Below are 15,305 nucleotides of genomic sequence, written 5' to 3'. Positions count from 1 at the left end.
CTCATGGTATGGTTCTCAACTGGAGCAATTTTGTCCACCAGAGGACATCTCAATGTCCAGAGACATTTTGCCTGTTACAACTGGGAGAGGTGGGCGGAATTAGCATCTAGTAAATAGAGGCCACAGATGTTGCTAAATCTCCTCCACCACACAGGACAGACCTCCAACCAAACACAACACCTGGCTCGTGAATGTCGATAGTGTCACTGATGAGAAACCCTGGTCTATGAATTTTACTGTGTAGACATGTACATAGAAAATAGGCTGAAGACACATAATGTAAAGTCTTCATCTCCAAATAAATCTCTGTTGTAAGATTGCTTTCATATTATTTGTCTCTTTCCTCCAAAAAGGTAAACTGTAAAAAATAGTCCAGGTGATTGAGAACTTTAACGAGGGCATTGGGGCTTGGGGGAGGGGGATATCATGATATTCAATACTACAAATCCTATATTATTTTACAAAATGTTTTTATGATTCTCACTTTTATGAAGAGAATCTTAAACAGTTTTTTTTCTTTTTCTTTTTTTGCCACTACACATGCACATATTAAAATCCTCCCATAGCCTGGCCAGCATGGCTCAGTGGCTGAGCATCAATCTATGAATCAGGAGGTCATGGTTCAATTTCCTGTCAGGGCACATGCCTGGGTTGTGGGCTCGATCCCTAGTAGGGGGTGGCCAGGAGGAGGCCTCTCATCATTGATGTTTCTGTCTCTCTCTCCCTCTCCTTTCCTCTCTGAAATCAATAAAAATATATTTAAGAAATTCTCCCATACATCACGACACAGTTATCTCTTTAACCAAAATTGCTTTCAACACATCTTTCTTACCTCCTCTTCCCTCTGACATTTTAAAGTCATTTCCCACAAGTCACAGTGAAGGTGTTGGTGAAGAAGAAAAATGTGAAAGAATCCTTTTGCCCTTAATTACATTGCAGCTGTCTTGGCACACTGCTTTCCCTTCTTCCAGGAATGCCTGTTATCACTATTAATTATTTTCAGAGTTTAGAGAAACAATGTGTGATGGGTTAGACAAAGGGGGAGTTAAAGAGGAGCAGTGACGTCACCACAACAGCTGGCTGAGAGGGAGTGTTCCTGCTAGTGAAATACTAGACATAAAAGATAAAATACTTAAAAGATAATGTGCTTCATGGAGGAAAGGGGAAGGGGTTTCAACGATGGCCATTAATCCACAACTCTCCTGTCAACAGTGGTTTATTTAAACATCTGTTAAACATTTGTAATTTTAACAAACCTGCATCAAGGTACTTGGAATTTTCTTTTAAAATAGATTTATTTTTAGGGTTCAAAATAAATGTGTTCTTTTAAGCTTAAAAGTCCAGCTGACCTTTTTTTTTTTAATGAGCTTTTGACCAAACTAGAACTTTCTAGATTTAAATTTTGTGTACTTTTGGTCAACATGACTTCTTGTTTTTGGAAGGGGAAAGAGATTAAGAAGGCTTCAAAAGCTGCTTATATCTTGGACTGTGAGTTTAGTATAAGCTAGTTTAAAAACATATGGATTTAATTTTCCTTAAAATATGAATGGTTTTAAAAATTAAGAAGGGGGAATGCTTGGAAAATTGTTATTATTTTTTTTGTCAAAGCAAAAATATTTGAAAAGTAGTTGCTGCCATTTAGAAATACTCCCAATACAGCTAGACTTGCCTTTCCTTTACTTGTTCTCTTTAATTTACTAGCATTATGCAAACTGTCATGCATTTATTTTAAGAGTGTATATATTATTAGGAACAAGGAATAAGAATTTATCTGGTAGAATTTATATTTGAGGAATTATTTTTCCATTACTTTCAACTTATATTTTACGAATTGCTCTGGGCAAAATTTTTCTTATGGAAATCCATGTGCTAATACTTTTTCAACTTCTTCATGAATTGGCTTCATATCACATTTAAATGCAGTTCATGAAAATTTGATTTGCTTCTACCACAGCAATTATAAATTATATACCAAAAAAAGCATATTTTTTATGATTATTATCTTAGTCCATTTGGACTGCTGTAAAAAAAACCCATAAACTGGGGGGCTTACTAACAACATAAATGTTACAGTTCTGGGGAGTGGGTAGTCCAGGAACAAGGCACTGGCAGATTCAGAGTCTCCTGAGAGTCTACTATCTGTTTCATAGGCGACACTTCTAGCTGTAACCTCACATGGTGAAAAGGGCAAGGGAGCTTTTCCTACTGGCCCTCTTTTATAAAGGAACTAATCCATTCATGAGGGCTCCACCTTCATGACATAATCATATCCCAAAGGCCCTCCTCCTAATACCATCACCTTGAGGGTTAGGATTTCAAGACATGAATTTGGGGAGGGAGACACAAATATTCAGATCATAGCAGTTACTCATGTTAGTGATAGTATTTTAAGCACAAGGCTATCTTCTATGTCTTTGTATATACATTTAATATATGGGTCACAGAACTTAGACTATAAGCAAAATTAATAAAATTAGTTTTTTACTAATTTCACTTATTTGCCAAAATACAGAAATGTTAACCAAGATGGTTTAACAAAAGTTTCCCTTAAACAAACACAATTAGAATTGGAGGCTAAAAGGGGGAATAAAAACTACATAGTAATTTGAACTTGAGCCACATGATACTAATTAGGCTCAGTCACATGATCTGTGGCTAATGTAACTTTGCACTGGGGACCACTGCAGGTAAAGTTTGACATCACCTCTCTGAGAGGTGTGTGGTATGAAGTTGTTATTTGAGATTATGAGTTTAATTTCTAGAAGAGCATTTACAGAAAGAAAAAATATCAACTACAATATCTAACAATATCACTAGATGTACCAATTTCCATGAAAGGGAAATTGTCAGATTTCTCATATATACTAAAATAAATTTTATTCCCCTTCTACTCATCCCAAGCTTTCTCACTACTACAAAGAATGTCACAGTTGGCTCTATGTAAGTTTTATTTATCAAAGTAAAACATATTTATAATATATATATGACAAAAAGGTTAAGTAGAATAATACGTTGAGAGATCTGTAAACTATAGAGGGAAGTAAAATAATGATAATTGCTATTAGTTTGAGTACCTACTCTATGAAAGAAGCTGCACTAAATAGTTCACATACTATTGTTATCTTTTTCATCTTGCCAGCAATAATGGAATCAGATACCATTCACATGTTAGAGAGGATGGACCTGAGATAGAACTTTTATCATAAAGTGACAACTTGGAATTTGAGTACAGGGTTTTCTGCTTTTAAGCAGAGTTTGTACTATATCATATATATCAAATATATATATACTAATATGTATGTGTGTATATATGTGTATGCATATGCACATATTTGCATTTAAACACTTTTTATTGAATTTTGCTTCAGAATGTGATTGTCACTAATATATCTGTCTGAGTATTAAATTATCTTTCAGTTATATCACTTTGATCACAATGTTAATCTAAAGAGGCACTTAATACTTTGTGTACTATGTTGAATTCATCCCTTTTCATTAGATAAATGCTATAAGCTTTCATGGAGCTTTTGTCTATAAAATATTCTTTAATACATTGATGTTGATCTTATTTCCTTAAACAATTTAAATGTCTCCAGTAAAACCATAACCCTTCCCAACAAAACACGTTTTTATGTCAGTCATGTGGTTTCCCTCCTAAGAAATGTTTGGATATGTGTGGGATCAAGCTACTAAAGTTCACTCCCTTCTTTATTTCATTGTCCATTAACAGGAACATCCCTCGCTAGGCCAACTCTCAGAAAAGTTAATAGAAAACAACATTAATGTCATCTTTGCAGTTCAAGGAAAACAGTTCCATTGGTATAAGGTATGTTCATTCCCAAATACAAAAATTAAAATGTTTGCTTTGGTAGTTGAAACTAGAATACTTCTTCAAACCCCAGGTAAAAATTATAGAGTTACTGTACTTTGTATAATCTAAATTGAATACTGTATTAACTAATGTATACTACACAGTGTCTTAAGTTAGCATGAAGTATATATTTTCTCGATAGCAGCTAGCATCAAGTGTGGGCACGGATACTTAGTGTGGTACTAACTGTGACAATAATGTAAAAATAGTTCACACTCCAACTACACCTTTTACATCTAGAGTCCTGCTTATGTGCTAGTTCTTTATAACAGACTAGAGGCCCAGTGCACGAATTCATGCACCAGTGGGGTCTGTTGGCCTGGCCTGCGGGATCAGGCCAAAACCGGCTCCCCGACATCCCCTGAGGGGTCCCAGATTGCAAGAGGGCACAGGCTAGGCCAACGGCCCCCACTGGTGCATGATCAGGGCCAGGGAGAGATGTGGGAGGTTGGCCAGCCGGGGAGGGACTGTGGGAGGGCTCCAGGGCATGTCCGGCCCGTCTCACTCAGTCCCGATCTACTGGACCCCAGCAGCAAGCTAACCTACCAATCAGAGCATCTGTCCCCTGGTGGTCAGTGCACATCACAGCGAGCAGTTGAGCAGCCTTAGGATATCATTAGCATATTATACTTTGATTGGTTGAACGGCCAACCAGACGACGGGACACTTAGCATATTAGGCTTTTATTATATAGGATTATGTTGGGGAATATCAGCTTGTCAATAGCAACAGCTTACCTAGATTTGGTCAAGGTCATCCAAAAAAAAAAAAAAAAGAACAAGAGGAGCCATGGAAGTGGCTGACCAGCCAGAGCCTTCCCACATAAAAATATTCTTGTCCAGAATCCTTCTGGCTAGGAGAGACCCACAAGCAGAATAGACATTTGGCAGCTATGTCATTCTGGCAGCATCACGGAACCATCATCTCCCTCCACCAACACTATTCTTCTGTACCCTACTATAGCTTGCTTTTTGCAGTCTTAGATTCTTTCTTCCAAGAAACCCTTTTTTTTCTTCATTTCTATGATGCTGTTACACCCTAATTTTCATTGCACATGTCTGTTCTTGGATTTCCTTCATCTCCTTTGTCATCCTTGTGCTTCCTTACTCTTGATGCCTTTTACTTATTTTTTTAATACTTCAGATAAACTACATTTTAATTTGTCTTCAATATATACTTGAACCCATTTCCATTTGCCTGAAGCTGGTGTCCCTCCGTTTGCTTCCATAATACTTGGCTACTTATCATATTGACCATCTGAAAGCACTACTTTAATCATACTTCTTTCCTTAGAAATCTATAGTGAAACTTCATTTAATTCACTATTTTCCCAAATGTATATACCTGACCCCCCTTTTAATGTAACAACCATTAACATCCACAGAAGTAGGACTCTTGCCCAAATCCAATGCCCAAACCACTTTATTAATGACAGTAACAGCTTCCATTTATTGAATACTTCTTATTGTCAGGCACCAAGTTTATTAATTCATTTAATATTCTTAACAACTCTTAATAATGAGGGTAATATAAATAATATGCCCAATTGTAAAGATGAGGGAACACAAATTATATTTATTTAAATCACAAGTGTGACCAAAGTGCTCCCTAAGGTAAAATATTCTCAGGATTCCCTCTGATATAAAGGAACAATTCTTTAATGTAGCATAAGAGACCATCTGGTCCCTGCTTGCCTCTCTGGACTCATCCCCTACTATTTTTGTCTTACATCTGTCCCTCCAGCCATGCTTCTAATTTTCCTGTGCACACCATTCACCAAGCTCTATCTGTCATTTGTGCCAATGTTCTTGCCATGCACCCACCATGCCTGGAAGCCCTTCTCCCTTGTTACTTGACTAAATCTTACTCATCCTTTAAGACACAGTTCATGTGTCACCTCCTCCAGGAAGCAGTCCCTGACAACCTTCCGCAACCCTCAAATGCTTCCTGGATATCCCTCCCATTAGGGTCTGTGCATTCCTTCTTTTGCTTCATGTGGACATTGTTTTGTGAAGTTGTTATTTATGTACCAGTGGGATCCTTAAGAATGGAAAGTAAGTGGCCTAGCAATTTAGCGTTTCCAAAGTGGTACACAATAGGTGCTCAACAAAGGTTTTACAAATGGATTTTAAAAATGTACAGGTAATACATTTTCCCTATTACCTACAATTCCAAGTTGTTAGTGTCTACGTAGTGGCTGGCATAAAGCAGGAACTTAATACTTATGAATGACAAAAATTAGTGTATAAATGGATTTCAAGACTTTCCATAATCTGATTCCTTGTAGGTTAGTTATGCATCCTTCACTCTAATCAGACTGGTTTCTTCTATGTTCTTATTTTATCTATAATTCAGATAAACCCTTAAGGCTTTGCTTTCTCACCAGGAATACCTAGAGCAGGGGTGGGCAAACTTTTTGACTCAAGGGCCACAATGGGTTCTTAAACTGGACCGGAGGGCCGGAACAAAAGCATGGATGGAGTGTTTGTGTGAACTAATATAAATTCAAAGTAAACATCATTACATAAAAGGGTACAGTCTTTTTTTTTTAGTTTTATTCATTTCAAACGGGCCGGATCCGGCCCGCGGGCCGTAGTTTGCCCACGGCTGACCTAGAGTCTTCTCCATAATTATTCAGTAATTAAAAAGATCCATCAAGAACACCTACCACATGAAGCTTCCACTTGTAACTATTATTTTTTTCTCCAGTCTGGGCCAACACGTGATAAAGTTCATTCCATGAAACATTCTACAAAATGTTTATATATGTTACATAACAAAAGAATTTTGTAATTAAAGAAATGGTGGGAGCCCAGCTGGTGTGGCTCAGAGGTTGAATGTCAACCTATGAATCAGAAGGTCACAGTTCGATTCCTGGTCAGGGCACATGCCCGGGTTGAGGGCTTGATCCCCTGAAGGGGGCATGTAAAGGCAGCTGATCGGTGATTTTTTTCTCATCATTGATATTTCTGTTTCTCTCTCTCCCTCTCCATTCCTCTCTTAAATCAAAAAATATATATTTTTTAAAAGAAATGGTAGGAAATGCTGCACTAAATAATGCTAAATCATTTCTGAATTGCAGGACTTCTCTGAACCTTTAATTTGCAAATGTACATTTTGAGTCTCTAAGTGAAAGAAACCATGTGTAGAACTTGGCAAACTTACTTTCTCTTAGGACCCTTTCATGTTTAAAATCTCTTGATACTATGTTCCATGGAATATACTTTGAGAAATGCTGGCCTGTACTTTGATTGGGTTTTAGGTCAGCATGTAATTTGTACATGCATACACACTCTTGCATATACACATATACACACCATTTTCTTTTATCATATTTTTTGACTCATGTAATGTCACTGCTCACTGGTAACTACAAGAATTTTTATACTTGTTGACTGCTAAACCATTGCTAAACCATTTATTAATTGCCATTAATAAATTTTATTGGTATATGTTCTAGGACCTTCTACCCCTCTTGCCTGGTACCATTGCTGGTGAAATAGAATCCAAGGCTGCAAACCTTAATAATTTGGTAGTAGAAGCCTATCAGGTATGTACATATATATTCCAAATAATTTTTAACCCCAGTTTCTATGACAAGGTACAAACTAGTGCCATATCATCTTGAAAGCCGTGGTAGGAAGAACATTACATTTAGAATTGAGAACCTAATTCAGTCCTGGCTCTCCCACTGACGAGCCATGGAACCTTGGGGGAAAGTCACTTCAGCCTTATGTGCCTCAGTGTGTCTCACTGACAATAAATCCAGGTTGGGCTGCAGGAAATCTAAATTTCTTTCCAAATCAAACATTCAGTGAGTCAGCAAATCAGGACTATAGAACACACTTTATTACCAAGATATTTCACAACTTCCTATATCATAAAGATAAAGTAAAAAATCCATACTGGTATTTAAAGTGGCAACCTGTCGGATAAAATGAAAACTTGGGATATAGAGATTACTAAGAGGGTTTCCTAGATCAATCACTTGATTGTCCAATCAGTTATTTTAGCAGTCTTATAAAACTAGTTTGAGCAAAAGAATCACCTTAAGAGATATTCTATTTTATTGAATGTTGTATGCTGTCCCCAGGCTGTGAAGAGTAAATGCCAAATGCCAAGATATAAAGAAACATCTGCTCTTTCAACCTTTGTCATTCCTGTAAAGAATTTTCTGTTAGGATGTTGTTATAATAGTGACTGTTACTTTAATTCCACTAAGAACCTGTTACTTTCCACATGTGACCTCATTTAATCTGCACACCTGACATATAAGGCAGGGATTAGTATTCCCATTACGCATTTGTAGACCCCCAAAGAAGCTAAGCAAAGGTCAGACAACTAACAAGCAGAAGAAGCAGGAATAGAATCCAGGTCTTCCTTAACCCCAGACCCCAAGTGATGCCACCCATTTTGTTTTGTGTTCTTTTGTTTTAATTTTACATAGCGTCCAAAGACATGCTTGATTATACCTTAAATTCATGGACAACTAATAAAGTCTCACTTCCCAAATTTCTCTGATTCCCTTTCTGACACAGTAGAGTTGAATAGCAGAAATAGTAGCCCAAGCATTGTGAGAAATCCCAGGCTTCTCTACTCATTTTCTCCATGCAACATCTGCCTTCAACTTGGGTACAGATGGGAAAGACAGAAAGTAGACACAGGATAGAAAATGAAGGACTTGTTTAAACTTCCTTTTTTAAAAAAAGAAAAATTAATCTTGTGAAAAAAGTTTTTAAAGGAAAATAAATCCTGTGAGATTTTTTTTTTTTTACCAAAAAGCTGTTTGTATATCTGAAAATACATTGAATGAAGTAAGGAAGTGTATTTTTAATTCTATTTCTTTCTCACTGTTACAAACGAACATTAGGACTGGCGGAGCTTCTTATCAAAGAAAATCAACTGTGTGTACAATTCATTCCCATCCATAGTTTGTTCTCAAGAATAATCAAAATAAGGAAGGAGTTCACAGTATTAGAAGCCACCCTAGTTTTTATAATATGAACCCACTTATTACCTCAAACAACTAATATAAATTGACAGACTTGCCTTGGTATCAGGCTGCACCAATGAAATGGAAACAGCAGCATTTGGTTTTAGGTTTCTTATTTGCCTAGGGTATGTATGTGAAGCCTTAAGCTAATTGCAGTTCTGATTAACCTTAAACAATGAAAAATACTAGTAAATCTAACAAAAACTTACTCTGGCTAAGTAATCTCCTTAAGTTGAAATTCTGTTATTGTTTTATATATCTATATTTTCAAAATTCTTCTGAAATTTCATTTTGTTTTCACAGTCCAACAGAAACAACTCACAATTCATTGATGGAAAAAAGAATAAAAATATTTTCATTCTAACCTTTCACTTTTTGCACTTCATTTTTAAGAATTTTATAAAAGTACATACACATTTAGTACATGGTGAATGTAATTACATTTTACTTTTTTTATCTTTTACATCAACACCACCAGTAGAATTAAAATGACATAAAAATCATAACTCTAAAAACAATAGTAATTTAGCTGAAATTAAGGGAAAATATATTGAATAAAACAATTATACATTACAAAAAATAGATTCTACCTCTGTACCTTTTAGTCATTAAAAGTGAAGCTTAAGCCTGTGTCTGGAGCTTAACTTCTAAATGCCAAAAGTGATCAACACTTTAGATATTTGTCTTCAACACCCTGCTTGAAAACATTGGTATAACTAGTTCAAGGTTATAAGATACGCAGAATTTCAGAAGGGCACTCAGAATATGAGGAATTTCCTTCTGACCTCTCAAATCATCACCATATCAACCCTATTTGTATACCATTAAAAGTTTTGGTTTGCCAAAATTGTTCAATTAAGTGATTATAATGAATGAGCTCTTTGGGAGATAAAAAATGTGGCTAATATAGTCTTACCTAACCCAAAATAAAATTTACTAATTTGAGGAAGTATCTTGTTTTAAAGAGTTACTACCATAATTCCATGATTAATTGTAATTAGTATACATGTTTTTATTGATTATACAATTGAAGAAAAATTACTCAAGTAAAAGAATTAGAAGACAGTAGAAATTATTTTATTTTCTTCATATCCATCCACTCACTCTCTTTCCTTAGGTCTATACGTCATCTTTTTCCTTCCTTTTGTTTACAAGTATATGTTAAGGTTTTTAGCATGTGTAGACTCTTAGTTTTATAAAATGAAAATACATACAGATCTATAGTATATATTTAATGTAGTTAGAATTTTTGGAACTCAGAGATTGTAATGGAAGAAATTAGTGTGTGCTTGATACATTTACATAAATGGCATTACATAAATGATTTTTCAAAGTTTGCACAAATAAGTGGATGGTTTTTCTGCTCAGTAAGGGGATCTAGTTCAGTATTAGGAATTGGAACAGATTTGATTGGCACAAGCAAGCCTCAGGAACTTGGCAAAAATCCTAGGCCATTCATGGAGAACTTACTAATATAGGACCATATTGGGAAGGTAATTCTTTTGCCTATTGTATAGAAATTGCCTCCCAAAAATTTCCTTTCAATTTTGTATTAATAAGGCATTTTAGCCCTCATGATAATCTCAAGTATTTGAAACTGAAATGTTTCTTGAACAGTTGTAAAGGTCAGAAGCATGTTTCAGATTTTAAGCTGTCAAGATTTACCCTCTTTGATGGTATGTGTTCTCAATGTTTTATTTAAATTTTATTACATAATATAAATATTATTGGATTAAATGATTATTTTTGTAACAGGCTGAGTAAGATTTATCTTTGAAGTTATCAAAATGCAAAAAATGCATGGAAATATATTTAAAATAGAGCAATTAAATGCAGATAGTTTAATCTTCAGTATTTCTTACATATTTCAAATATAATTGGGTTATTATGTGGAAATTATGTTTTTATTCATCCTTTAATAGAGACAGAATCTTAAGTTAAATCTAGAATTACAATAAAACTGTTAGTTGCTTACATTTGATAATGCTATAGTATAAAATTTAAAAATGATGTCTCTGCAGAAACTTATTTCAGAAGTGAAAGTTCAGGTGGAAAACCAGGTAAAAGGCATCTATTTAAACATCACCGCGATCTGTCCAGATGGGACCAGAAGGCGAGGCACAGAAGGATGCAGAAACGTAACGAGCAATGATGAAGTATGTGGGTGCGCGTTTTCCCTATTTCAAGTAAACTAAGCTGTTTGGTATGCTTCCTCACAGAAAATCAAAACATCCTGAAAACTTACTTACCTCTGACCCCAAGGATCTTATTTAGACTTCAAAGTAACTTTTATTGTCTCTTTGCAAAGTTCCTACTGTTTTAACTTCATTGACTGTTCTCTCAAACTCTCAAGTTTAGTATATATTATATTAAATACTTATTCAATGATAGTATCTTTAAATCTAGGTGTAACAGTCATTAAATATTGGGAAATCACAGCTCCTCACATTAGTGTCTGCACTTATGATGATGACAATATTTTTTTTGGTTTCAAATCTGAAAATTCTCAGAGCAAATGTGAAACTGAAGGTGAATAAGCCACAGAAAAGAATGGGAGTTATGGAGCAGTTGATAAAGACTAAGAATTCCAAAATCTTTCACTTTGTTATTGTGATTATTTCATTTTGTGATATAATAATAAAAGGGTAATATGCTAATTAGACCAGACATCATTCCGATGTCCTTCCTGACAAAGCCAGGGCCAGGGCGAAGCCAGCCCGGGTCCCGGGTGCTGGAGGAAAGCCGGTGCAGGCAGCCAGGGGAAGGAAGGCCTACTCTTGCACGAATTTTCATGCATCGGGCCTCTAGTACACTCATATGATCTAGGAGGAGGTAGGGAAATTTGTTAGAACAATAAAAAAGAAGTGTCATCATTTAACTAAGAAAGGATGAAATGTAGAAAAGAGAGGCCCAGATTAAGGTAGCATCAGGAAACAGGACCAGAGGAGATAGAGATTCTCCAGTGACCAGCACAATAGAGAGTAAACACACCAAAACATGCTTTTGAAGGGAATTATTCTTGGATGAAGTGATTTCCAGTGAGTCATTTACTTCTTGAGCCATCAGTTGCCTCATATTTAAATGAATAGCTTGGACTAGGAGATTTATAATTCGCTTTGCTTCCATTTCTAATGCTGTATGATGTTATTAATTATTTTAATGCCATTATATAGAGAAAAAGAGTAAGAGTTATTCAAAGAGATAGAAAGTCCTAAGATCCTAAGATTGAATAAAAGAGAATCTTCCTTTCTCTTTAGTGTGAATATATTTTTTCCTCTCGGTAAATTTAGAATCTGAAGGCAGTATAGTTGTTCCAACAAGTTATATATTTAAAATTAATTATTGCTAGTTTCGAGTTCTGTAGGTTCCCCCATAATCATTCTTTGGATTTTCATTAAAAAATTATATGCCAATTTATAAAATACATATTTGATTTCCATTAAATATAGAGAAAACTTTATGCTAACAAAAGATAGCACTGTTACTTTCTGAGAAAGGGTTATCTTCTTTCAAAAACAGCTTTGGCAAACTGTTTTTCCTTATTTTTTACATTTTTCTTTTTTTTTTCTTTGTCTACATACCTTCGTTCTCCTCACTTTCAGTAAGCAATACAAACAGTTTGACTCTTAGGAAGAGTTATATGACCTCTTAATTAAATAAACCCTACATTTTGCTCTATTATTAATACTGGCAGTGACTATATTATTGCACATATCTATTAATCCTTAACATTCTTAAAGACAAAAAATTTGTCAAATACAGCACCAACTGCATTGATTTTAATGTTATGAGACTGATTCTGATTTCTAATGCATATATATAATATATAAGCCTAAATTTAGATATTTCATAGTATCATATATATTTGTGCTAGGCTTTTTGTTTGGGATATATAGAAATATCTATAGATAGATAGATAGATAGATAGATACCCATCTACCTATATTTATCTTTATAACTATTTATCTCTATTCCAAACAAAAAGTCTAGTACAGATTATTTTTAAATTATAACAGATTTCAGTCTAACATGGAAAAAACCATATAATCTTATTTGTCAAAGTACCTTAGATCATAAGGTGGGTTAACAAATATAAATAGACACATAAAACCAATTGTGTGCAAAAAATAAAAGTAGATAAAAAGGAAAAATTTGGCAAGAGAAAGAAATTCTGTAGTTTCATAAGGGAACCAATATCTCCCAGCCCAGATTCTTCGTTATGGACTAACCTCTCCACTAAGACAAATGTATGAACATGCATTGATATCTGAAGTACTGAGAGTAAGAGTCCTGGATATTTTTTCCTTGACTAAATCAGAGAAAGTAGCAGTCAATGCATTCTTTAACTCTCTAGTTCATTAATTAGGAAACAAGTAAAATTAAAGAGGGATGTTACATCTATCTATGAAAGAGTGCATGTGCAATTTATAAATATTAATTTCTGTAAGATGGAATGTTGATTAAAATACGATTAACAGATATAGGTAATAAAAATAATCAAAACATATATTTTTCTCTTCCCCTACCCCAAATTTAGGTTCTTTTCAATGTAACAGTTACAATGAAAAAATGTGATGTCACAGGAGGAAAAAGCTATGCAATAATCAAACCTATTGGTTTCAATGAAACCACTAAAATTCATATACACAGAAACTGCAGCTGTCAATGTGATGAAATCAGAGGACCTAAAAGAAAGTGTGTAGATGAAACTTTACTAGACTCCAAGTGTTTCCAGTGTGATGAGGATAAATGTCATTTTGATGAAGATCAAGTCCCTTCTGAGAGTTGCAAGTCACACAAGGATCAACCTTTTTGCAGCGGTCGAGGAGTTTGTATTTGTGGGAAATGTTTGTGTCATAAAACTAAGCTTGGAAAAGTATATGGAAAATACTGTGAAAAGGATGATTTCTCTTGTCCATATCACCAAGGAAATCTGTGTGCTGGTGAGTATAAATATATAAATATACATGAAGTTTTCACTAGTCACTTAAATTAGCATATATGTTAAAGTATCTTTAAATCACAGCTTTATAATTACTAACCCTGAATCTGAATTTAATTTTTAAAGTTTCAGAGTCCATGAAATTAAGGCATGGCAACAAATTTCTATCACATGATTCTGATATTTATATCTTAAATAATTGTATGCAGTAAGTAGTTAAAAATAAAAAACAAAAATGAGTTGTTATTCTCAAGTATGCCTTGCCCTTGTGAAGATATATGCCAGAAAAGGAAATTACAGATGATGTCTGACAGGCTTTCTATAATCAGGGTATTCTTCTAGGAGGATCTGATTCATTCTCATAAGTGGTCACTCCCTCTAGCTTGCTCAGAGTATAGTGAGCTATAAAAATACACTTTTCATTCATTGGAAAATGCTTAATGCATTATTATAGGTGATATTGAAAAGTTGTAGTTATTTAAAACTCTCCAGTTTATTTTTGGAACAATACCAGACACAAAATTGTCAAAAGACAGCATTCTTCAAGAAAATAGTGGTTTCATTAGTAATCTAGAAGAGTAGTCCCAGAGGCCCCCACAGACCAAATTTTAAAACAGAAACCTAAGTACTTTCTGGCTAATTCAGTTTACTGCCATCTAGAGGTTAGAGTCCAGAAAATCTGCAGTAGTTAAAAATTAATACAAATCATTTCTTTTTCAATGAATTAATTTTTCCGTGACAGTGCGCTAAATCCACTTATTGATAAAATGCCGTTTTAGTATTTGCATTTTGGTAAACAATAATTAAATTATTGATAAATATTTCATTGTCATAAGCATATGGAAAGTAAAAAAGCTATACAAAATAAATTTTTTGTGTAAGCTAAAATTTTGCCCTATATCACATAAGTATGCATAGGCATATTGCCTTTTTATTCTATTACATACACAAAATATTTTGTATTTTAAACATGTGTTCAGTTTACCCTGCTATCATAGGTAAAATGGATTATAGATGACTTTAGAACAAAGCAGTAATTATCTGCTAATTTTTTAGAGCTAATCCTGTTTGGGAGAGGGAAGAGAAAGAATCTGAGATCCTTTCCCACAGTAGTTTGAAATGCATTGAAAATCCCAGCCTCTGTTTATAATAAAACTAGTGGCCTGGTGCACGAATTCATGCACATTGAAAGGAAATTAATTAGAAGAAATATTTTAATATCACTATTCACCCTTTCTCTATAATAGAAGTGTCAACCAAATTCATGATTGACACTGACAGATTGAAACACATGTGGGCGATCGGCGCCAGCAAGAGCTTTATATGTATCGCACATCATATCACGAGTCAACTTAGCCTTTTATATATATACTAGAGGCCCGCTGCACAAAAATTTGTGCACTCGGTGGGGGGGGAGGGGGGGTCCTTCAGCCCGGCCTGCCCCTCTCGCAGTCTGGGACCCCTCAGGAGATAACGACCTGCTGGCTTAGGCCTGCTCC

General features: G+C 34.8%; 1 protein-coding gene across 2 annotated transcripts in view; it reads left to right on the top strand.

Moving 5' to 3' along the window:
- Positions 1-15,305, top strand: part of ITGB8 (integrin, beta 8) — an 83,070-nt gene that overhangs the window by 52,610 nt on the left and 15,155 nt on the right. For both annotated transcript variants that reach the window (XM_005872303.2, XM_005872302.2), the window contains exons 7-10: positions 3,731-3,826; positions 7,332-7,421; positions 10,886-11,020; positions 13,402-13,807. In XM_005872303.2, coding sequence (XP_005872365.1) covers positions 3,731-3,826; positions 7,332-7,421; positions 10,886-11,020; positions 13,402-13,807 — 727 coding nt within the window. The remainder of the gene's footprint in view (positions 1-3,730; positions 3,827-7,331; positions 7,422-10,885; positions 11,021-13,401; positions 13,808-15,305) is intronic.

The sequence above is a fragment of the Myotis brandtii genome, unplaced genomic scaffold, assembly GCF_000412655.1.
Source record: "Myotis brandtii unplaced genomic scaffold, ASM41265v1 scaffold374, whole genome shotgun sequence".
Classification (NCBI taxonomy): domain Eukaryota; kingdom Metazoa; phylum Chordata; class Mammalia; order Chiroptera; family Vespertilionidae; genus Myotis; species Myotis brandtii.
The sequence above is the reverse complement of the archived record's forward strand: the minus strand, read 5'-3'. Positions and strand labels throughout refer to the sequence as shown.